This window comes from Pseudomyrmex gracilis, unplaced genomic scaffold, assembly GCF_002006095.1.
Source record: "Pseudomyrmex gracilis isolate BER0280 unplaced genomic scaffold, ASM200609v1 scaffold_143, whole genome shotgun sequence".
Lineage (NCBI taxonomy): Eukaryota > Metazoa > Arthropoda > Insecta > Hymenoptera > Formicidae > Pseudomyrmex > Pseudomyrmex gracilis.
In genome coordinates this window covers 190,368-210,904 of record NW_018020727.1, presented here as the reverse complement: position 1 = coordinate 210,904, position 20,537 = coordinate 190,368, and the positions used below count along the sequence as shown (strand labels likewise).

General features: G+C 38.9%; 7 protein-coding genes across 11 annotated transcripts; 3 read left to right on the top strand and 4 right to left on the bottom strand.

Annotated features, from left to right (window-relative positions):
- Positions 1 to 33: 33 nt before the first annotated feature.
- Positions 34 to 2,555, top strand: LOC109857064. Of its 4 annotated transcripts, XM_020432983.1 has the most exons (9): positions 34 to 62; positions 384 to 545; positions 628 to 783; positions 871 to 1,001; positions 1,075 to 1,207; positions 1,341 to 1,463; positions 1,524 to 1,607; positions 1,677 to 1,958; positions 2,422 to 2,555. In XM_020432983.1, exons 2-9 carry the CDS (start codon positions 392 to 394, stop codon positions 2,529 to 2,531), a joined length of 1,173 nt encoding a protein of 390 aa, XP_020288572.1. In that variant the 5' UTR covers positions 34 to 62; positions 384 to 391; the 3' UTR covers positions 2,532 to 2,555. The 4 variants fall into 4 exon arrangements, with proteins under 4 accessions (XP_020288572.1, XP_020288573.1, XP_020288571.1 ...); XM_020432984.1 differs by lacking the exon at positions 34 to 62 and having other exon boundaries at positions 373 to 545; positions 871 to 992; XM_020432982.1 differs by lacking the exon at positions 34 to 62 and having other exon boundaries at positions 373 to 545.
- Positions 2,556 to 2,630: 75 nt separating this feature from the next.
- On the bottom strand, positions 2,631 to 4,486 carry LOC109857063 (prostaglandin E synthase 2). Its single transcript, XM_020432981.1, has 5 exons — positions 4,140 to 4,486; positions 3,993 to 4,067; positions 3,592 to 3,929; positions 3,401 to 3,512; positions 2,631 to 3,323 (listed from the first exon to the last, which is right to left on the bottom strand). The coding sequence occupies exons 1-5, from the start codon at positions 4,425 to 4,427 to the stop codon at positions 2,961 to 2,963; spliced, it is 1,176 nt and encodes a 391-aa protein (XP_020288570.1). The 5' UTR covers positions 4,428 to 4,486; the 3' UTR covers positions 2,631 to 2,960.
- Positions 4,487 to 4,973: 487 nt separating this feature from the next.
- On the bottom strand, positions 4,974 to 8,277 carry LOC109857075 (integrin-linked protein kinase homolog pat-4). The gene is made up of 7 exons (XM_020433017.1): positions 7,620 to 8,277; positions 7,037 to 7,202; positions 6,756 to 6,948; positions 6,601 to 6,681; positions 6,069 to 6,511; positions 5,752 to 5,982; positions 4,974 to 5,610 (listed from the first exon to the last, which is right to left on the bottom strand). The coding sequence occupies exons 1-7, from the start codon at positions 7,706 to 7,708 to the stop codon at positions 5,464 to 5,466; spliced, it is 1,350 nt and encodes a 449-aa protein (XP_020288606.1). The 5' UTR covers positions 7,709 to 8,277; the 3' UTR covers positions 4,974 to 5,463.
- A 106-nt stretch (positions 8,278 to 8,383) lies between these two features.
- Positions 8,384 to 9,149, top strand: LOC109857077 (DNA-directed RNA polymerases I, II, and III subunit RPABC2). The gene is made up of 3 exons (XM_020433020.1): positions 8,384 to 8,508; positions 8,580 to 8,732; positions 8,823 to 9,149. The coding sequence occupies exons 1-3, from the start codon at positions 8,480 to 8,482 to the stop codon at positions 9,031 to 9,033; spliced, it is 393 nt and encodes a 130-aa protein (XP_020288609.1). The 5' UTR covers positions 8,384 to 8,479; the 3' UTR covers positions 9,034 to 9,149.
- Positions 9,150 to 9,198: 49 nt separating this feature from the next.
- On the bottom strand, positions 9,199 to 10,960 carry LOC109857076 (protein unc-50 homolog). The gene is made up of 6 exons (XM_020433019.1): positions 10,759 to 10,960; positions 10,391 to 10,542; positions 10,126 to 10,312; positions 9,873 to 10,003; positions 9,694 to 9,795; positions 9,199 to 9,537 (listed from the first exon to the last, which is right to left on the bottom strand). Exons 1-6 carry the CDS (start codon positions 10,845 to 10,847, stop codon positions 9,392 to 9,394), a joined length of 807 nt encoding a protein of 268 aa, XP_020288608.1. The 5' UTR covers positions 10,848 to 10,960; the 3' UTR covers positions 9,199 to 9,391.
- Positions 10,961 to 11,115: 155 nt separating this feature from the next.
- On the top strand, positions 11,116 to 16,473 carry LOC109857074. Its single transcript, XM_020433016.1, has 7 exons — positions 11,116 to 11,377; positions 11,455 to 13,620; positions 13,711 to 13,873; positions 13,972 to 14,129; positions 14,221 to 14,437; positions 14,544 to 15,359; positions 15,449 to 16,473. The coding sequence occupies exons 1-7, from the start codon at positions 11,294 to 11,296 to the stop codon at positions 15,649 to 15,651; spliced, it is 3,807 nt and encodes a 1,268-aa protein (XP_020288605.1). The 5' UTR covers positions 11,116 to 11,293; the 3' UTR covers positions 15,652 to 16,473.
- Positions 16,474 to 16,590: 117 nt separating this feature from the next.
- On the bottom strand, positions 16,591 to 20,036 carry LOC109857081 (transcriptional activator GLI3-like). Of its 2 annotated transcripts, none has more exons than XM_020433034.1 (2): positions 19,494 to 20,036; positions 16,591 to 18,464 (listed from the first exon to the last, which is right to left on the bottom strand). In XM_020433034.1, exons 1-2 carry the CDS (start codon positions 19,882 to 19,884, stop codon positions 17,038 to 17,040), a joined length of 1,818 nt encoding a protein of 605 aa, XP_020288623.1. In that variant the 5' UTR covers positions 19,885 to 20,036; the 3' UTR covers positions 16,591 to 17,037. The 2 variants fall into 2 exon arrangements, with proteins under 2 accessions (XP_020288623.1, XP_020288624.1); XM_020433035.1 differs by lacking the exon at positions 19,494 to 20,036 and adding an exon at positions 19,053 to 19,130.
- Positions 20,037 to 20,537: the final 501 nt, after the last annotated feature.

The window sequence follows — 20,537 nt, the reverse complement described above, 5'->3', positions numbered from 1 at the left end:
GTGTTAGATAAGAGATTTGTTGTAGATAAGGAGTGAGTATTTATCAGATGTTTAGATCAGATGTGAGTATTTATCAAAAAAGTCGATTTGACTAAGCTTTCTGAAAAAACGATTTTGTACAGCTGATGAGAATACAAATTGTTTTTTTTTTACGACTCATGTCCTTCACTCAAACTCGCCGTTATTGTTGTAATATTTAAATAAATATATACGCGCGAATACACTTTCATATCTAAAATATTGTACAGTTAAACGAACAGTAAACTCGAAGTTTCGACCACTTGCTAATTGCTCTGATTGTTTGAGCATACATGGTGCCGTTACGGTCTCTCTTCCCGAGAACCAGAACATAATTCTTCGGTCAGGTCAGTTGATCCTGTCAGTTCTAGACATGATCAGTGCGTTGTTGGCCATTTGTTTTATTCCCGTCTTGATTACGAACGCTCAAATCAATTGGGATCATTCCGTGAGTAACGATGCTGCTCTGGAAACTTCATCATTTGATTCTAGAACCAGCGACGAAGGTTACAACCAGCAAGGAAGATGTAAGCTGTTTGGTGTGCGTGTGCGATTTTTTTTTTTTATATATATTATCTAAGGAAATTTTTTTAATAAAATTTTGTTTAGTTTTTCCGTTGTTCAGTGTCGTGCGTTTCGCCAACTTCCAGTGCTTGTCGAGCACCGATCAGCTCAACGGCACGTGTTTCACACGAAGGGAGTGCATCAGTTACGGAGGAAATCCCTCGGGATCGTGCGCTAACGGATTAGGCACTTGCTGCGTGTGTGAGTAGAGCAGAAAAAAAAAAAAAAAGAACTGATCAAGGATAAAATGTTGGCGCGTCATGAACGCAATTGTTTCATGTTCTACAGTTCAAAAATCTTGCGGCTCCACCACCAACATAAACAACACGTACTTCGTAAGCCCAAATTATCCCATCACTTATCGAGGAGGAGAACAATGTGCGATTACGGTTCAACGCTGTAATTCTAAGGTGTGCCAGGTATTGGCGCACGCGACTTGCACCAAAAACGTGAATGTCACGGTGTCTCTTTATCTCTTTCATTTACTTACAGCTGCGGTTGGACTTTTTGGAAGCTACTTGGGCCCAACCCAATGCAACCGGATTCTGCGACTTCGACGTGTTTTGGGTGTCGGGAGGTTCATCCACGGTGCCGAGGATATGCGGAGAAAATACGAATCAGCATGGTAAGTTGAGAGAAAAGAGATTGAGACATTCCAAGTGATTGTTGGCAACTCTATTGTGATGTAAGAAACGGGAAATTATTTTTGTCACTTTTACGACGAAATAAAAACTAGATTTTTTCAAAATTCACTTCAGTATACGTTGACTTCAATGGAGCGGCACCGATCACGATATCCGTCGACACTAACGCGGATTATGCGTTTGATCGACGTTGGAACATAAGAATTCAGCAAATAGAATGCGATTCCGTGTGCAGAGGTAAGCGACGGATTGCCATTTTTGTCATTGTCAAGAAACTCGCGAAGTTTTCTCTTTCAGCACCTAACGGATGTTTGCAATATTACAAGACCGTCTCCGGCACCGTGATGAGTTTCAACTTTGGCACGGCGGAAAATGTGCGAGGTACGCCTTGATTTGAACACAACAAACCGCGAACGAACGCGTTTTGACGAGGAATCGTTCTTTTTTCAGCTCCTCAAATCGGAACGCGACAAATGGTGAATAATCGTTACGGTGTGTGCGTTCGAATGGCTCTGGGATACTGCAGCATCGAATGGTCTCAGACGGATACTCTCTCTTTCTCTGTTTCCGGGGACACGGGATCTTTTGATCCGAATTTAATAGGCACGTCTCTGGTCGCGGAAGTTGACGGCAGCTGCACAACTGATTTCGTGATCGTACCCGATCCTCGTGAAAACGGCGTTCTCGTTAATTCGGACAGGTTTTGCGGCAACGGATTCGTAACTAAAACATGTGAGTATTTAGGGTGTTCCATAATGAATGGTACGCGACCGAAAACAAAGCAATTCTACGTTCAGAAACAACTTGAAAAATGGCATACAATTTGTTCGACAAAGTTTAGCTTAGTTGCGGGACAACTGTGCCGCATTTTATAGTTTATCTAATATAAATGTTATTTATTTACAAAATACAACAGTGCCTCGCCTAACATGCCGCATTTTTCTCTCGGTATCGTGCCGGGAGTCATCGCCACCAATTCCTAAAAGCGTTGAGACTTCGCGCGAATTAGTCGGGATGACTCTGCGACAGTCGAGCCCGTGGTTGAGCCAATCAGATAACAATTCTCGGAACAATATCTATCTCGACATTTTTCCGCTCGCGGAACCGAGGAGCGAGAAGTTAGCAAGGCACTACTGCATTTAGATATATTTAAAATAATATCTTTAAGTAAATCTTAAACATATTGAATTTCTAGCGGACTTGAAGCCGTTCGTACTTTACGTCGTTACGAACAACGACGAGCTGACAGAGGCCCAAAACAAAGGCTTTCGACTGATGTTCCGTCAGCTGCCTTGCACGATTTAACAATGTTGTTGGTCACAAGCGCGAAATATGTTTTTTTTTTTTAATTAGATTCTAAATACAGAGACAACTAGCAAAGCATGTACTTATGTATGTATTTATTTCTTAAGTGAGTGCGTTCTATACAAATACAATACAGTAGAACTTCCCAAAACGTATACTCCGAAAACGTATATGCCTCCCAAAACGTATACGCATCCACTCTCAAAACGTATATTTTTTCTTTCATCGCTCTTTTTCCACCATTAAGTATAGTTAAAACCGAAACTGCGCTAGCGCTTGCGCAGTAAGTCTTTGCGCGTGAGTTAAAGAGTGAAGGAAAAGGGGAAGTGTACGTTTTGAGAAGTTGGTCATCATTATCCCGACTGTGTACGTTTTGGGATATTGTACTGTATAATAAAATACTATAATAAAAATACAATAATTAATATATTATCTACTCAACTTCGCGCTGCCAAAATGTGAATCGACTTGTTCCTTCATAGCGTTGTACCAGTTGCCGATTTTGGTTTTAGCCAGCAAATCCTGGAAAGCGTCGCAGCCTTCGATGCTCTTCAGGATGCCGTACACTGCGAGATCGGACAAGTCGGGCTTGCTGCCACCCATGAACGTGGTGCCGCGCGAGTTAATGGCGCGCAACCAGTAATTCGTCTCGTCGTACAACGTCTGTCGGACGTCGTCCTTTAGACGGTGTCTCTTCTTGAGTCTCTTTGCTATCAGCCACATTGCGGTCGCGCCCACGTTCACTATCAACATTCGCTCCCACGTTGGGAAATATTCTTCCCACTTGCCGACCTGTGACAATTGCTCAATCGTATTTAAATACCATTGCTTTTGTCATGTATAGTTTCTGCTACAGTAGATTCGCTCACCTCTGAAAACCAATTGAAAGTTCTGTACGCCTCGTCGAGTGTCCTATATACATTTGGCGAAAGTGTGTGAACGTAAACCTCATCCGCCCATTTCCTCCAAGTGCGTTCCTCGCTGGAAACAATGAAAATAAATAAAAACGATAATGCGAGCAATCGTTAAATCGCGCACCAAAGATCAGAACTACACGCACGTTATTTCATTCATTGTTCTGTCTTTGGGAAGATGCCTGTTGAACATGAGGAAATACTTGTTGATAGTTTCATATCTGAATTTGCCATTCTCATCTATCATTCCTATGTTCGGATAGTAGTTAGTTAAGTCCTCGATTGTCTGATCAGTGTCGTGCAGATGGGACGCAAGAAGGGATATTATCATGGTGCTGTCGTTCAACGGCTGATAACCTTCCTCCACTTTTGTCAACAGAATCGGAACCTTTTTATAAGAGGACCATCCAATCTCTTTACGGAGTACTGGATCCACTTCCACAACATCGTAAGATATTCCGTAGTAATCCAAAAACACTCTGACCTAAAAAATTTTTATCACATTATCCCGATGTAAAAGACAATTTGTAAGCGCAAGTTTACTTACTTTACAACAAAAAGGACACGTCTGGTACTGAAATAACGTAAGTTCCAAACCAGTTGAGTTCACTGGATATACAACCTGAAAAACAAAAAGATGCATTTGTTTTCTTGCCAGCGAACAACGTGAAGATCTAAACGTGATTCAAGATACTTTTCGGGACGGCGTAACAGGCGGTTTGTGTTTCAGCACTACGCTCTCCGCCTGCGTTCCTTCCAATGAGATATTTTTGCGAGCCTTACTGATCTGGTAGTACGCATAACCTGTACCCGCGATAACGCCGGCAGCAGCCCCGAGCAGACCGATCCTCAACAAATTACGCGTCTTCGGTGGTTGCTGCACTATTGTGCAATACGAACGTAAGTTTCCATTCTCGTAGTAGCTTTTATTTAACAATGTTAATCTCTGCGTTAACCGGGTGAGTTTGTGTATCGTGGTCATTTTTAAATTCCCAGTGGACACCTGTCTGACATAACCAACAGAACGGATCACGTGTGCCAAACTGCGTTTGTATGTTGCACACTTTAGGTGATCTGATGTAACTTCGAATGTGCTTATAATTCAATACTACTAATATGTAGCCTACTACGATTTGTTCTTAAAATGACTTAAGGAATCTGCCGTTAAAAGTAATAATTGTATTTTAAAAAACTATTTTTGACACATAATATATACATATACAAATTTATAAAAAAAAATATAGAATTATAATGCAAATTTATTTACGTGTTTATTTTTTTTAATAATACGAAATGGTACATGGTTTTGTTTAGTTTCATTATTTATTTTTTATATTTAACAAACACACACTACATGTGTGCATAAGATCCTCGATTCACAATCTTTAATTGACTAGAGAATTTGAAAATTTTTTATAATCTCACTATTTTCATATTATGTAGAATTTTGTCTCAGAATATTCTCAAGAACATCGGTAGAACACCCTGTATATATAAATTCACAAATACGTTCTTGATACGAAGAAAATAAAATTGTCAAAGAGTTTTATTTAAAAAATATGCTTTACAGAGTTTTGTGTGTAAATAGCGTTACTACATTCTGTTCTTTTTCTGTTAAAAAGTTCCAGCAGTTGCGTTAAACATACGCTCTATAAATACTTACATATTTAAAACCTTATTTAAAGATTATGCATATATAAATATATATTTGTATTGAAACAATATATTTATATTAAATATATAACAATAACTAAAAAAGGAATTAGTTTCTTTTGAAACCTAAGTTCAAACCTAAGGCAGTATTCGTTATATGTATCTATAGAACACACATGTCTATGTATAGAGAGATATAAAAAAATATTCTATCGTTGATTTTCATTAATTATTTGAGATAATTCAATAAATATATAGAAATTTGTTAGGCACTTCTTGTGATCTAATATTTCTTTAAAACATGTTTCATCGTTTCTTCTAATTATACTGTGACCAATAGTCACACAAGAAACATCGGGCGCGTTTCAGCGCTTCATCTTATCGAGAATCGGCACAACCATCTCGAAAGACGGTCGTTTTCCCGGATCCTCGTTCATGCAAATCCGGATGAGCTTCGCGAGATGCGGCGAAATGCCCGGCGGAATGCTCACGCGTAAATCCTCCAGCGCAATCTGAGAGAGAAAGAAATACAAGTAATATCAATTTTCAGTTCAACGCTTGTAAATTAAACAAGATGCGATATTATCGAGTTAAATAAATTTAATCGTTTTTTTTTTTCGTTTGATTTGAGTAACAAAAAATAGAATTCGCACCTTCATGCCACACTCCATGGGCGACAGATCTGCAAATGGCACTTCTCTAGTTGCCAATTCCCACAAAAGAACGGCGAAGCTCCACATATCGCTGGCTTCGTGATTAATGTCGGCCGGACGTTTGCTCAGAGCTTCAGGCGACATCCACGCCGGTTCGTAAATTCTCCCAACTTCTTGGAAGGAGAATTTCGCGTCCGCCATGTTCACACGAGCTGTTAGATCTTCGTCGATCTGAAACGCAACACGTCAGAATAAATACGGACATTGTACATATGTACACTTCTTATGTACAGTCAATGGTTTTACCGAGAACTCACCATTATGTGCTTGCTGTTCAAATGAAATCTGCATCTGTTCTGTCGATCCAAACTGTGAAGGAACGCCATCGCCCTAGCGACGTCGAGAGCCAATCGAAGAGCACGGGCGGTGTCCACCACGACGCCCGTTCCTCCGTGCAGAAGTCGGTGCAAACTGCCGCGCGCCATGTACTGAGAAACGGTGGCCAACTGCGGCGGCTGGTTCACACAGCCGAGAACCGGCAGGACGTTGGGATGCGAGAAGATTCTCAGCTTCGGAAACTCCTCGTTGAAGTCCCTGCAAATGCGCGCGGTACATTCGCGAATGTTCAGGATCTTGGCAACGATATCGTTGTTCTGCCATCGTCCCCGCCAGGTTTCACCGCTCGGTGTGGTCGCGATATGCGTGTGCAACGACAAATCCGCCATGCTGATGCCTTTGTGTCTTGAAAGAGTGGCATCTCCTGACAAACAACAGCGGAAAGAACAAAATAGAGCGTGTAATGTTAAACATTTATTATAGTTCTTTTCAGAATTTTCAAAAAATACTCACGGCTCCTGGTCTTCAAACCCAACCAGCTCTGATCTTTAAACTGAATCTTCTTCAAATCTTGTCCATATTCCACCGCCAAATCTGATAAAGCAAGGAACATATTACATTTGTAAGCACAAAAACTATGAATTCTTGACATACATTGTTTTGCATACCGTGCAATCTCTTGGCCACGACACCTCTGGCTTTGTCAAGAGGAGTGTCGCCGTCTTTGTTGGCAATAGACACGAGAGCACCGGCCGCGACCAGTTCCTCTCCAATCGCCTGGTCTCCCCAGAAACATGCGTAATGTAGAGCAGTGTTTCCGTGTTCGTTTGTGACATTTACATCGGCGCGATTCCTAAGCAACTGCGCCAAGCCAAGTTTTATTCTTCATCGAGTCAAATAAGCGATTTCAATGGTTAACAAAAATGACACTGTATCAAATTTCTTTTACCAATTGTACTATCTCCTTGTGCTTATGTGCTGCAGCCAGATGCAACGGTGTGTCGTCTCCTCTGTTGGTGGCATTGATACGTGCTCCTCTGTTGACAAGCAACTCGGCCAATTTCAAGTGTCCTTCTTTGCAACACCAATGAAGCGGACTAAATCCATGATCATCTCTAAAGAATAACACATATTTATAAGTTTTATACATAAAAAATAAATATTGTACATATAATAAAACAATTAAAAACTTAGATGTAAATTATTGGACAAAGAAAACCCTCAGTAATCTTTTAAAAACTTAAAAGAAGTAATATAGAGTTTAAAGTGTCGAAATAAAATCTACTAATCACAGTGTCTAATTGTTTATAATTTGAAAAAAGTAAATAAAATTTTCTATAAAAATTTGTGACTTGTATTTATGTTTCTCAAGTATTTATTTGAATAATTATTTTTCATTATGAAGATTACTTTTATTAAAGAACCATCCGAGTTTCCAGGCAGCCTAATTATAGAACATGAGAAACCGCGATATAAATCTCCCGACCGAGCGCGAGTCTTTCCTAAAAAGGGAGTTGCTCAGGAATAATTACCCTTGATTCATGTCATGCTCGGTGTCGTCCAGCCAGACGCGGACCTGCATGGCATTGCCCTCGCGGCACCACTGAAATATATCCTCCATTTTTTCGTTATTCCGCACTAATAGAAATCACAAGTGTAAACACGGGCGCGCGAGTTACAACAGGGCGACGCGACACGCGGCACCGCGCTCCAAAACCGCCAGTTGTCATACGCTAAATATAGCCATATTCTCCGCGCGCGGACACTAACACAACACAATTTTTATTACTCTGTGTATTGCTCTTGAGCGACTCGACGCGTGTGTTGGTCTCTCTTCTTTATACGAATGTGGCGACTGAGTGGAATGTCGCATCCCTATTTGAATATCCCGATTAATTGTGCAATTCTCACATGACGTTATCGAGAGGGTGACCATGTACGCGACCCACTGGCTGCTCAATCGCGAACACACCCAGTGACAGAATCAACTCGTCAGCGAGCAACCCACCGGATCCGATACATGCCTCGCTGTCAGTGATGGCAGTGGGATGGCAATGTGTTTGCACGCACACACACATACCTAAAGTGTACGTACAGATGCGATACCTACACATGTATCTCCACAGTCCACCTTTCCATAGTACATGTGACATAAACTGTAGATTCTATCGCAAGTTGAGAATCTCGGGATTCGGAATAGCGAGAACTCGAACCATGTGGTTTCTGATCTTGGTTAAATTTTTCTCAAGCTCAATGCGACGACATCTCTTGGCAATCGGTAGAGGCCGATTTATATCTTCGGCCATTTTCGGTGCTTTTGTTTATTTGTTGGGCAGCCGAAAACGCAGCACCACGTGAATAAAACCACGTGAAATTGCACTCAATAAATATAATGGCTGATGAAGATTTTGATGGGGACGAGTAAGTACTAACTGTGTAAGTGGATGCAAATTTTTAGCGTTTGATAATTTAGCCTCCAACTGTCTCAACAGAGTCGCGGACTTCGACGATGTCGAGGACGAGGACAATATAGACTTGGAACCTCCTGAGGATGACGGTGAGAATATCGAGTTAATAAATAAACACGAGGCCCACACCGGCGGAGTTCAGAAGTCGAACAGAATCACTACGAAATACATGACGAAGTAATAATACACATGTATAACCTGTATATGAAGTAAAAATGCAACTAAAAGTTTGAAATGTCGCAAATGCACATGTAACTTACCTTATAGATACGAGAGAGCGAGAGTCTTGGGCACAAGAGCCTTACAGATAGCGATGTGCGCTCCTGTAATGGTGGAATTGGAAGGAGAGACGGACCCCTTGCAGATTGCCATGAAAGAACTGAAGCAGCGAAAAATTCCCATAATTATACGTCGCTATTTGCCTGACAACAGTTACGAAGATTGGGGTATCGATGAGTTAATTATAATAGATCATTAAACTCTACAAAAATAAAAAACAAATTGTATCCGGTACAATTGTAATTGTTCAGTCTCTCCATTGTATAGTCTCTTCTCATATGAGTGTAAAAATAAATTTTATTCATTAATTGTACAGAAAAAAAGTCACAAGCATTCTTATATCTTATATATAATAAATAATTCTAAACTTTTATTGGGGTATATCTTACATTTTTTACAGTCATGTTGTGTTAACATATTAGATATTGTATCCAAAAACTGTATCATAATTCTGCAACTACTAACAAGTGACGCTTACGTTATCATTGCGCGGTTTATTTTGCAATACGTCTGTTTTATGTCCGTATTAATAGTCGCACCGACGTGACAGTTTTTGTTTACGAAGCCCATGGACGATAATAATATTCCATAACTATATAAGTGATATCGATGCCGGCGCATAATGTGATGATGTATAACACTAGCATTATCGGTAATGTGGATAATATCGAATGGGTTTTGTGTATGTGAAGTATCTCAACATCTGAAATCAAAGTCTCATCTTAATGTAGCACGTATCGAGTGCTGTTCACATCAAGTGTTCTTTTTATCATTATAATAATAAAATTATATTTGCACTTACAAGCTATCATATGACTAAAAGAATATAAATAAGCAAATTAGTTTTCTTAACACTTACTTGCGTAACCGAGAAATGTGATGTAAGCGTAATAGCAACCAGCTATTAAGTAAAAAGTATTTCCGACAAATCGCGCGGAGAACGCGTTGCTATTTATCAGAGCTGTGTAAAGAAAGAGAATTGTTAAACAGTATACGTTACATTGTAACAGATGAAATACACACACACACACATCTTACCATGATATATTAATAATTGCAAGAAGCGAAGTATAAAATAAGGAAATATCGCGTTCAAATGGATATCAAATGCATACCCCCATTCGACATCTTGTATTCTGTCTATCCTAAAGTAACGGTTAGCTATGTACCTGTAAAAAAAGATTGTACACAAGAATTACTTTAATTAAAAAAGAACTACTTATATATAACAACTTATATAAAACAAACAGTTAAAATGTAAATTTTTAAATGCAGTTGAAAATATGCTCACCACAACATTGTGGTTACAAGTAAGCCAAGACTTATGTACTCGATGAAAACCATGTAGAACAAGAAATTTATACACTGGAAAAATGTGAAACCCAGTACTACGCCAACTACGCTAACTGATACGCAGTAGAAAAACGTGATCAACACAAAGAATGCGGGATCGTCTCTTGCAAATTGCGACTTTGTTTCTGTAAAAATAAGAGAGAAGAACGTTTTTTTTTCTTTTTTTTTTTTTACATAAAGACTGACACATAAATGCAACGTACGTTTTCTGTTCTGAAAATTCCTGTAAACTTTTTGTGGCGATACAAGCAGAAAAATCATCTGCCAGAGAGCAAATTCAAAGTCCATTTGCTCGAACTTGAGAAGTTTCCTCAAATATTTGTAACATTTTGTTGCAGCGCCCATACAATTGTGTCTGGCAATTGTATCGTTGTCTCGTTAATCGATTGAAGTAAAAAAAAAAAAACTAAATTATTCAGAATCGCGAGTCATGATGAAATTCTCATCCGAAAGAATAAAATTTGACGAGAAATCATGGGATCACGCAGCTCGAGTAATTTCATGAAGACTTGCGATTCCAAATAATTGTCAAAAAATTATACGTATTTTTTATTTGTATACAAAACTGTACCTGTAAACTGGCATTGGCAATGAAGACGAAAATTCCGTCAGAACAGGTGACTGACATCGACTCGTCGACGGTGACGTGGGATATTTCATTATTCTTTCCTACAAATTCTTCTCTTTTGTTAAATCATATGATATCGCATGTAGAATTATTATCCTCACTTTACACAGCACTGTCATTTGCGTGATTCGCGGTTTAGGTTATGTATATATATATATATCTTATGTTTAATCATCAGTGAGAACCGTGAGAGGAGAGAGATCATCCTCCATTGCAGTTTCTATGTACATAGTAGAGAGAATTTCGTCCTGATTGGTTTGGATTCCAATCTACTCTCCAATCCTAATTCGTAGTCTGATATGGGCTCGACGCGTCTAATTGATAGATTAGAAATTAGCTTTGAAGTGTCCGCGGCATTGGAAACTCGCGAGAGGAAGTTTATGTTTACCTTCCATGTTGGTTCGCATGTGTATCGAAAATTTAAATTAACTTCGACCGGTAAAACCTCTTCTCTCGACGGTGTGCGATAACAAAAACTATGAGCAATATGTATAACAAGATTAAAACGTGGGTAAAATTAATACAGTCGGAGAAATTTCAAGATGTATTAGAGGACATCAAGGTATATTCTTTTAATTTTAACGTCCGATATTTGCGCAAACATTACGTATTGATTTTTTATTGTATTTATATTTTTAGAAGAGCACTCGCACGCAAGTAGACAACAAATTGAACAAGAATATTTTTAAATTGCTGTTGCACTTTTGCTGTGCAGTAGACAAGTGCAACAAATTAAACTCTTCATCCGGACAAACTGTTGCCGAATTAACTAAACTATTGTGTTCGTTGTTGATAGAAATACCAGATAACAACAACTTTATCAAATGTTTGTTTACAATTGTGCGCTTGTTAATTTCTCTGAATTTGTATGAGGATGCAGGAGAAATCTGCTGTTATCTGCAACCTGGAAGATTGTATAAACCGCAGAATGGTACCCTGGACCTTTTGACAAAAGTGTTATTCTTGTGGCATGCTTCAGTCAGTAATAATATATATTGTGCTCTCACCAGTGGAACCTTACACAGAAATTCAGAAACTTACATCAACTTAGAGATTGTCATAAAACAGGAAATAAAAATGATACTAATGACACATGAAGATTATACAAAGCACTTGATTGTGAACATTAGCACACATATGGATAGAATGGCAAACATTGATGTAAAAAGAGAAACATTTTTGATAGAAGATTTGTATAAATTGTTTTTTAAATATCTGATAGAAACAAAGTTGTATTTGGATAAAGATGAGAAGTATGTAATATATTGTCATGTACTTCGTATCATGTGCATGTTTTATAAAACTATAAACAGAAATAATAATTCAGAAATGTTAGCTGAGTTGTCCAATTGTGTCGAGAGACTTTTGACAGAGGATGAAGAATGCCACGAATGTTTTCATCAATTTCAAAATTTATATACAACACTTGCAGTACCTATTGAGAATTATAGTGACGTTGCCAAAACGATAAAGGATTTTGTTCTTAATAATTCAATCATTGCTCAAAAGTATGGAAATACAGGAGGCCTTAGATGCAATGCACTTGCTCTTGTAGACATTGTCGAACCTGTACTTATATACTGGGAAAAATGTTTACAGGCTGACAAACACATGGTCACTCAACTGGTTGACAGTGGCTTGTTGCTGGAAATGATGAATTTATTTGTACATATGAGTGCAGATGAATTTTATAATAAGCAGGAATCTATCAAATGCAAATGGTGTGTGGACAAAGTGTGTACAGTCAAGAGAGATTTATACAATGTTATAATAGTAAAATGCAAATTCATCAGCTTAGTATATAAATTCTGTAGTAAAGTATGGACACAGGAAGTGTTTGTTCTTGCTAGAAAAATATTGGAGCACAACATACAATTGGTCATTAATGAGATGAGAGAATATAAATGTACACGCTGGACACAATTGTGGAATACTTGTCGTGCCTTAATCTTCAACATGGGACTGATATCTGATTATGAGGAAAACATCCGTTTATTTTCTCTGTTGTCTGTTTGTTTCTTTCAAGTTCAAACAATCAAACCTAAGGAAGATCTAGAAGATTCCATTACTTATGTACTGAATAAACTAAGTGTGATATACCTTAATAATAATATGCTCAGAAAAGCTATAACTGTAACTGCAGTATATGCCTTGTTAACTTACAATAAACCGAATACAAAAGCTTTCTTTGTATGGGCAGTTATCAAAAAACGTGCGCCTGAGAAAATAGCAAAATTAACTATGCTGGAATGTTTGAAAAAGGACAAAGACGAGATAGAAAGTGAAATAGGATTTTCAGGTGACATTTCCAAGTACGATCTTATTGAACTGTGTTCACGTGAAGCAACAAGTTTGATGGAGGAGAATGTTCCATTCGCAAATGGCGTATCGAGAACTCTTGATGAACTTGAAAAATTAAAACCAAGTAATTACCAATACGCACGCGTGCTACACCTATTAGGACATTACTTGTTGACTTTTCAATATGACAGCTCTATTCTAAATTATTATAACCAAGCTATAACTAATTTAAAGCTGAACAAGATAGATCGTCTATGTTTGGAAACCAATTTAAAATTCTTTATGTTCGTGGATGAGTTAGACACAATGAACAAGCAAACTCGCAAAGAAATGGAAAATACAAAGTTTGCTTTACAAGCTCCCAAAGTGCCAGAACTCAGCGAAACCAAATCTCCAAATGTAGTTCCTGCTTATACTATGATTAACGTTAAAAAAGATTCCAGTCTTATGCTGAGGTTGGAGGAATGCGTAAAAAAGTGGAATCAGCTATTTGAATGTGATATTGTAAGTAAACTTAGAACCAACTTTTACATGTTATTATTATAAATGTTATAACACACTGTAATTAAATACCAGATTTTATTGTCTCGATAGGATGAAATCGTAAAAAATTGGCAACCAAGTCTTATCCTAAATTTATTAATAACAGCTGGTGAATATTCTCGACTGTATCGTTATGAAAGATGTGAAGACAATATATGGATGCTGGCATATGAGTTAGCAACAAAACTTAACGATAACTCTGCAATTATTTATAGTATGTATTATGTTGTTTGATTTGTCCCATAATGTAATTAAAATAGGGAATATTTATTACGAATATCGGACTACATTACATATGTATGCGTTTTATAGTCACAGGTCGTTGTATTTCAATGAGACAGTTCTTCTGTAAACTGTCGATCGCCAAAGAGTATGCCGCGAAATATAGAGATTGTGAAGAGAACCATGTAATTTATGCTATTGCTGTCTTCTGGCTAAGTTTGGCAGACTACTACTTTGAATGTGGAAAGGTGAGACAAAAAAATTATTATTAACATATTTTTAATAAAAATGCGAATAAATTTCTAGATACACATGCAAATGTTCTTAATTTTATTTCAGCACGATGAGGCTAAACAATTACTTACTGAAGCTAGGAATCTTAAGGGAATTTCATTCATGGATAATACTTCAGTATATATGTTAAGTTTAGACATTATTTTACGCAACAGCACTTTGTATAAAAGTAATATGGACCAAATGGAGTACGGCATGTACATCGTGGAAAGTATCTTTGCAATGAGATGCTTGAATGTAGATCTGTTCTTAAAAAACAAATGTAATTGATACAACTACTTACATCATTACTTCAAAATTATTCTTGATAAAAACAAATTCTGAGTTGTAAAACTTTAAGATTACAGAACTGTTTACAATATTTTCAGGTAAAAATCAAGTGGAATATCTCTTCAGTTGCGATGTACTTTTTACCGCGACGGTTAATCTGTCAATGAGAGTAAACAGTTTGTTGTCTTTTCGTGCGATTAGCCCCGATTTAGTAGGACGCTTGAAGACAGCACAGAGCTTAGGTGCGGTAATACGTGTAGCTGAATTGCTCAAATCGTTGTGTTATATCGATCTGTCGCGTTCACAATTGAGCGATTGTGAAGTGAAGTTGGAAGGAATTGAACACATGTTGGAGATTGAAACATTTCAATCGTCGATCAAAGTCGAGCCCGTTAAAATGCCGTCGACAATGCTAGCGGTGACTCCCACAAAGATCATCGATCCCGTCAGAGATATGTCCCAGCCCGACACTTCGCCACTGCTTAACAAGAAAGACTTTGATCTACCAAAATTCATCAACCATGTGGCTTGCGATTGTTACAAGTGCAGCAACGTTTCTTACAAATATTTGGTGTTTGCCACCACGTATATCAGAGCTCAATTATACGCTTTGCAGAATCACGACAACTTGGCAGTCAATCATTTTCTTGGCGCTTTTAAGATAAGAGAAGATCTGTTTAAGTTCACGTGGCATACGCAATTCTACATCACTGATTACGTGCAGCTGTTGATCGATTTCTGTTACTTTCTAAAGACGAAGTCTTCGAGGCAACAGGAGATAGTTAATCTGATCAACTTAGCGATTAACACATGTCACAAGTACAAATTGAAGAGACATCCTGTCTATATATCGGCCAAAGAATTAGCACTCGATATTAATTTCCAGTCGGTGTTGGAATCTCCAGACAATTTACGTATGCATTTCTTAATATTTATGTGATTTAGTGTTTTTATATAATGTACGCAAACTTTTTTACACATTTGCATAATAATCTTGTTGTAGATTATATGGTCACGCAACCACATAATATTGACGTGAGCAACTATGCGGAAACTCCGATCAATCCGAGTATTTGTGTCACACCGTCTGCCAAGCCTTGCGTGAAAAAAGTTTCTACTATCAAAAAACACAAAAGAAGCCCAATGGCTTTGAAGTTAACCAAAATTAATATGGTTTGGAGCGATAACGAAAATGATGACGATTGACGGAAGACTGACAATATCCTATGGCGTTTCTCAATATTCACCGCCAGATATTGGAAATCTAAAGCATGTGATGTGAAATATAGATTTTTAAGACTGACAGTGAATGTCCGGAACGCTGCCCGTCATCTTTCAGAAGATCCGAAAACAATTGTGAAGATATTGTAAAAACTGTGTTCAAAATTCTCTCAAATATGACGGCACTGTATGGATCTTTTATACACAGCGTAATATGTAAAATAATTTTATATTTTTTTTTTTTATAAAAATCGGATGGTTTTATAAAGTATTAAATAAGCGTTCTTCTTAATTTGTATATTTAATCCTTTGCCGGATCTTTTACTCATGTGATGATTCTGTTTTGTTTCTTCATTATGAGTCAGAAGCGAACCGGCGTCCAAGTGTGCATGTGGGTGTCGCACACACAGTCCTCCTCTCGAGAGTTAACAGAAAACTCGCGCATGCTTACAAATTATTTTTAATAGGATAAGACTTGATTTCAGATTGGCGCTTTTATTTTCTTTTCGTTTATTGTAACTTATAAATTTGTATAGATTAACCGATACTTTTTATCCCAATTAAATATTTTGTAATTTGAATTCAACATGCTCGACACTCTATTTCATTTCCTGTTTTCCTCTTCTTAAAAATTTTTTATTATTATTATTAATCTTAACGTAAATATCACACGAATTTATTGTAATAAACGCAAATAGGAAATTTTGGCACTGCAAAGGAAAAATTAACACAATGTTTATTGACAATGTGTTTCTCAAACAATACCACAGTTTTGCAGTACAGATTTAAAAAGACCAAAGAATTGTTTATTACAACACTTTCTTAAAAATCAACATGATATAATAATCATATTATGCCTAGGGTAAAATTAAAAAAAAAAAAAAAAAAACAAAAAAGATTCACTTTAATCTTACAAAAGAGAGAGAGAGAGAGAAAGACAGAATAAGAAATACGGGTTGTTTTTTGAAATCTCTGAATACAAATTGTGGAAAAATTGTCGAAACGTAATTACCCTGTTTTATAAGTATACACGTAAGTGGTGGTAATACATTAAGACACATGAAATTAAAAAGTTCAGAAAAACATCAGAATTAAAACAAACACAATTCATATACATATATATATATATATATATCGCACGTGAATAATAAAAAAAATCATGCTAGTAGAGTAGTGAGAGTAAGCAAAGAAAAAAAAACAGATGTGTGTTTCACAGCAAGTTGTCTGTCGCGTTCTCATGCCAGTGCAGCAAAACGCGCGTTTGACATTATGATGAACAGGAGCATTTTTATTCGTTTTTCTTGTTGTGTATAAAAATAACAAAGTTACAATAACCAGTAATCACAGTCTATAAATGGCTGATGATGATAATTATGAAGCCGTGAAACAATTGTCTTTTACACCATACTTAAAATCTAAATTTGTTGCCTCTTTTTGCGTCTTGGCTAATTCCATCAGTGCCAGAGCACCTAGCCATTCCTTATTATCTTCCTGTATCGGTAACTTAATCATATCGTCTTCTTGCTTGTCAATTACTTTTGATTCTACGTTTTCCGCCGTTACAATAGGCGAAACGATCTCTTTATTGTTATTAAAACTACCGGCCAACATCAAAACCGTCGGTCTAGTTTCGTTCTTGTTGACGTAGGAACTAGCTGGTGGCGGAGCTGCGCAGTCAATATAGGAATAATCCGATTCAGGAATTCGCAGATCCTGTTGTGATTCGTTAATATCAATACCAGTTTCAATACTAGTAAGAATATTCCTGTTATTCAGTAAATAATTCGAAGAATCCCATTGTATCTGACTGGGGGAGTGTGCGATTGTTACTTCTTGTGCGATATCTTCAGTTACTTTCGGAGATTCGTCGTAATGATTCGTGTACCAAGGCATCGGCGAAGTATCGTATGAAGATTCAAAATGAGCGCCTGGAAGTGCTAGTTCGTGCTTTTCATTGTTGTTGTTCGTAATTGAGTTATTGGCGTATTTAGGATACCACTGGATCTCAGACAATTCTCCAGGTCCAGCAGGTCCATTGAGAACTTGTTTTTCATCAAGTTTGTATACGGATGGTAGACTGTTGTTACAACTATTAACATCCTTATTTAAACCTAACTGCTGCTCCAAACAGGCGTTTCGTAGCCATCGTTTCTTTGGTTGTAATCTGTCCAATGGTTTCCTCAATGCCGAAAGCGCCATCTTAGCGCTCGACGCTTCTTCGTCTTCCGATGTCTGCAATATTGCGCAGCACGCCTCAGCTGGATCTTCGTCTTGACTTTCTTCTTGGCTATCCTGACTGTCCTGACTGTCCTGACTATCCTGACTATCCTGACTATCTTGACTATCCCGCTTCTGCTCGCAGTGCAGACGCTGACTGGTCGGTTTGCGATCGAGATTTTCTTGTTCGCCCGCCATGTCCATCATCAGACCTTTCCTGGATTTTATCCTCTTGTTTTCGCTGTTGTTCTTCCATTTCTTCTTCCGATCGTTCTTTCCAGTTGGCGTTCTGTCTTCCCGCTCTCTGGACATTTTGTAACGCTCCAACCATCGACTGACATCGTTCGACAATTCGGTGTTATCCGATACTTGCTTTAACACAAAATCATCTGATCGTGTGAGATTGGCATAGGGATGTTCGGGACAGTGTCTATTAGCGTGAGTAAATCTCATTTCACAGCCTGGTTCAGTGCATACAAATGGTTTCTCTCCTGTGTGCAGCCGTTGATGAGTCTTCAGCTGTCCGGACTGAGTAAAAGCCTTTGTGCATCCAGGATAATCACATGTATAAGGACGCTCACCTACAAATGCGCATAAGAATTTTATTACATCGGGATACACAACATTGGTTTTTTTTTTTTTTCTACAAGCTATCTCTAAGTTATGTGTGAGTTTAACTTTGAGACAAAGTGGTAAAGCTAGTTTTAATTACAGATTTCTTTTTATGTATCGGAGTCGAGACATTTCAATATTTTTTTACGAATTGGTCGGTAAATTTGGTTCAAGTTGTGCTTTTGAATGTGATATTTTACTTTGGTCTTACAGGTAACGCGCGCATGCGTAAGTAAACAGAATTGATACAAAATTGTTGTGGTTTTTTTTAATGAAAGAGATTTCCACACACACGTGGAAGTAAAAAAAAAAAAAAAAAAACCGGTCGCAAGAAAAAAGAAATGAAAAACTGACAGAAAAGTACGTCCAACAAACAAGAATGTTAACAACACTCTTTTTCGAGAAACGTATCTTTCAACACGAGTACAAAGCAGATGCGAAAAAAAAGCGCCGCTACAAGTGTCCTATTTGTGTTGTCAATAGACAAAGAAACTGCACTCTTATTGTGTTATCCGTAACGAGGCAGGCGTGAAAAACGGATTGCGTACAAAACGCACATGGTTCTTTCGGATGAGGAATGTCCGCCGGCGCGACGCGATCGCGTGCAACGTGCTCCGCGTTGCGCGTCATCGTGCCGTTGATTTGGTGCGCAATTGGCCAAGTTCGGTGTCGCGTGAGAGAGCCATTTAAGTATTTAAAGCACGAGCATTATGGCCGATTGGCGGGACGCGAGGTGAGCCATGAGCAAGCGCGTGGCGGGGGAGCACGCGGGTATACGTACGCGCGCGTACGTACACTATATCGCGCGCGAGAGATTTTCTCGAAATCGTTGAATAAACTTGCGCGAGATCGTTGACGAGGGCAACTAGGCTTCGTTCGGCGAACAAACAGCGACAAACGTGCGCGGGTACATTTCCCGCAGAAAAACGGAGAAGCCGCTGGCAAATCTCGGCGATGCGCGGCCGCTAATTTTCGTTACGCGCGTTATTATTACCCACCTGTATGGGTGCGCAAGTGCGCCTGCAGACTCTTCTCGCGCGGGAACACCCGATTGCAGTACGTGCACTTAATGTTGCTCGGCGACGTGCTGCCCTGCATCATGAGATTCGTGAGAGCGTCGGCACGCGGTCGACCGCGGCGATGGCTCTCGACATTGACGGTGGTGGTACACGACGGTCCGCTGCTGCCTGCGCCGCCAACATTTAGACAAGTGTTGACTATCAAGGTGACATCCTTGCACTCTGGCGACGAGCACGAGCTACCCGGACTTAGAGCCTGCACGTTGCGCACTTCCTCGTTCCAATAGAACGGGTGGTAAAACGCTTCGCTCACTGGGCTGCTGTCAAGCTTTTCTGTCAAGGGACGCGTCTTCCGCTTCGGCGTGTACATGTCATCAACCGACTCACTCACTCCTCGTTTACCGTATCTTCACTCACCCGACTCTCCGGTGTTATATTGTCATTCCTCGTCAGGATGCGACCGCCACAACCGCCACCGACTACCTGACTGATGCTGGCGACCTCTCTGCCGCCAAGAGCGTGCCGTAACAACAGTGTTGCCGCGTATAAACTGAAACCCGCCAAAATACAAGCGGATCTGTGCACACGAGAGTTCGCCAAAAGATGGACGCCGTCTGCGCGCGCATCTACTCAAAAGTCCCATATCCAACGGTCCGATCTGTTTGCTCGTTAATGCGAGTTCTCTCTCGGTGTTAGAGGTCGGGTCGACTCTCCGAGCAGCGGGAGAGAAATGCGTTCGGGGATGATTTTTATCAATGGAACCGAGTGGTAGAAATACGTTGAGCGTTTTTCAAGTTCAATTCGATACGCGATTTTGCTCAAGTAATTCTCAAAAATCGACAATTGCGTCGTATTTAAAAACGCGCCATGTCGCACGACGCGTCACAACCAATCAACTTCAGTAGCTTGCTCACATTTTTCTATCCCGTCGCTCTGTTGCGCTTTTAAATAAAATACCTTTCCCTCGAGACGCGTAGGTTTGTTTTGAACGCCTGCGACGATTTTCCATGTTGCGGACAAAAA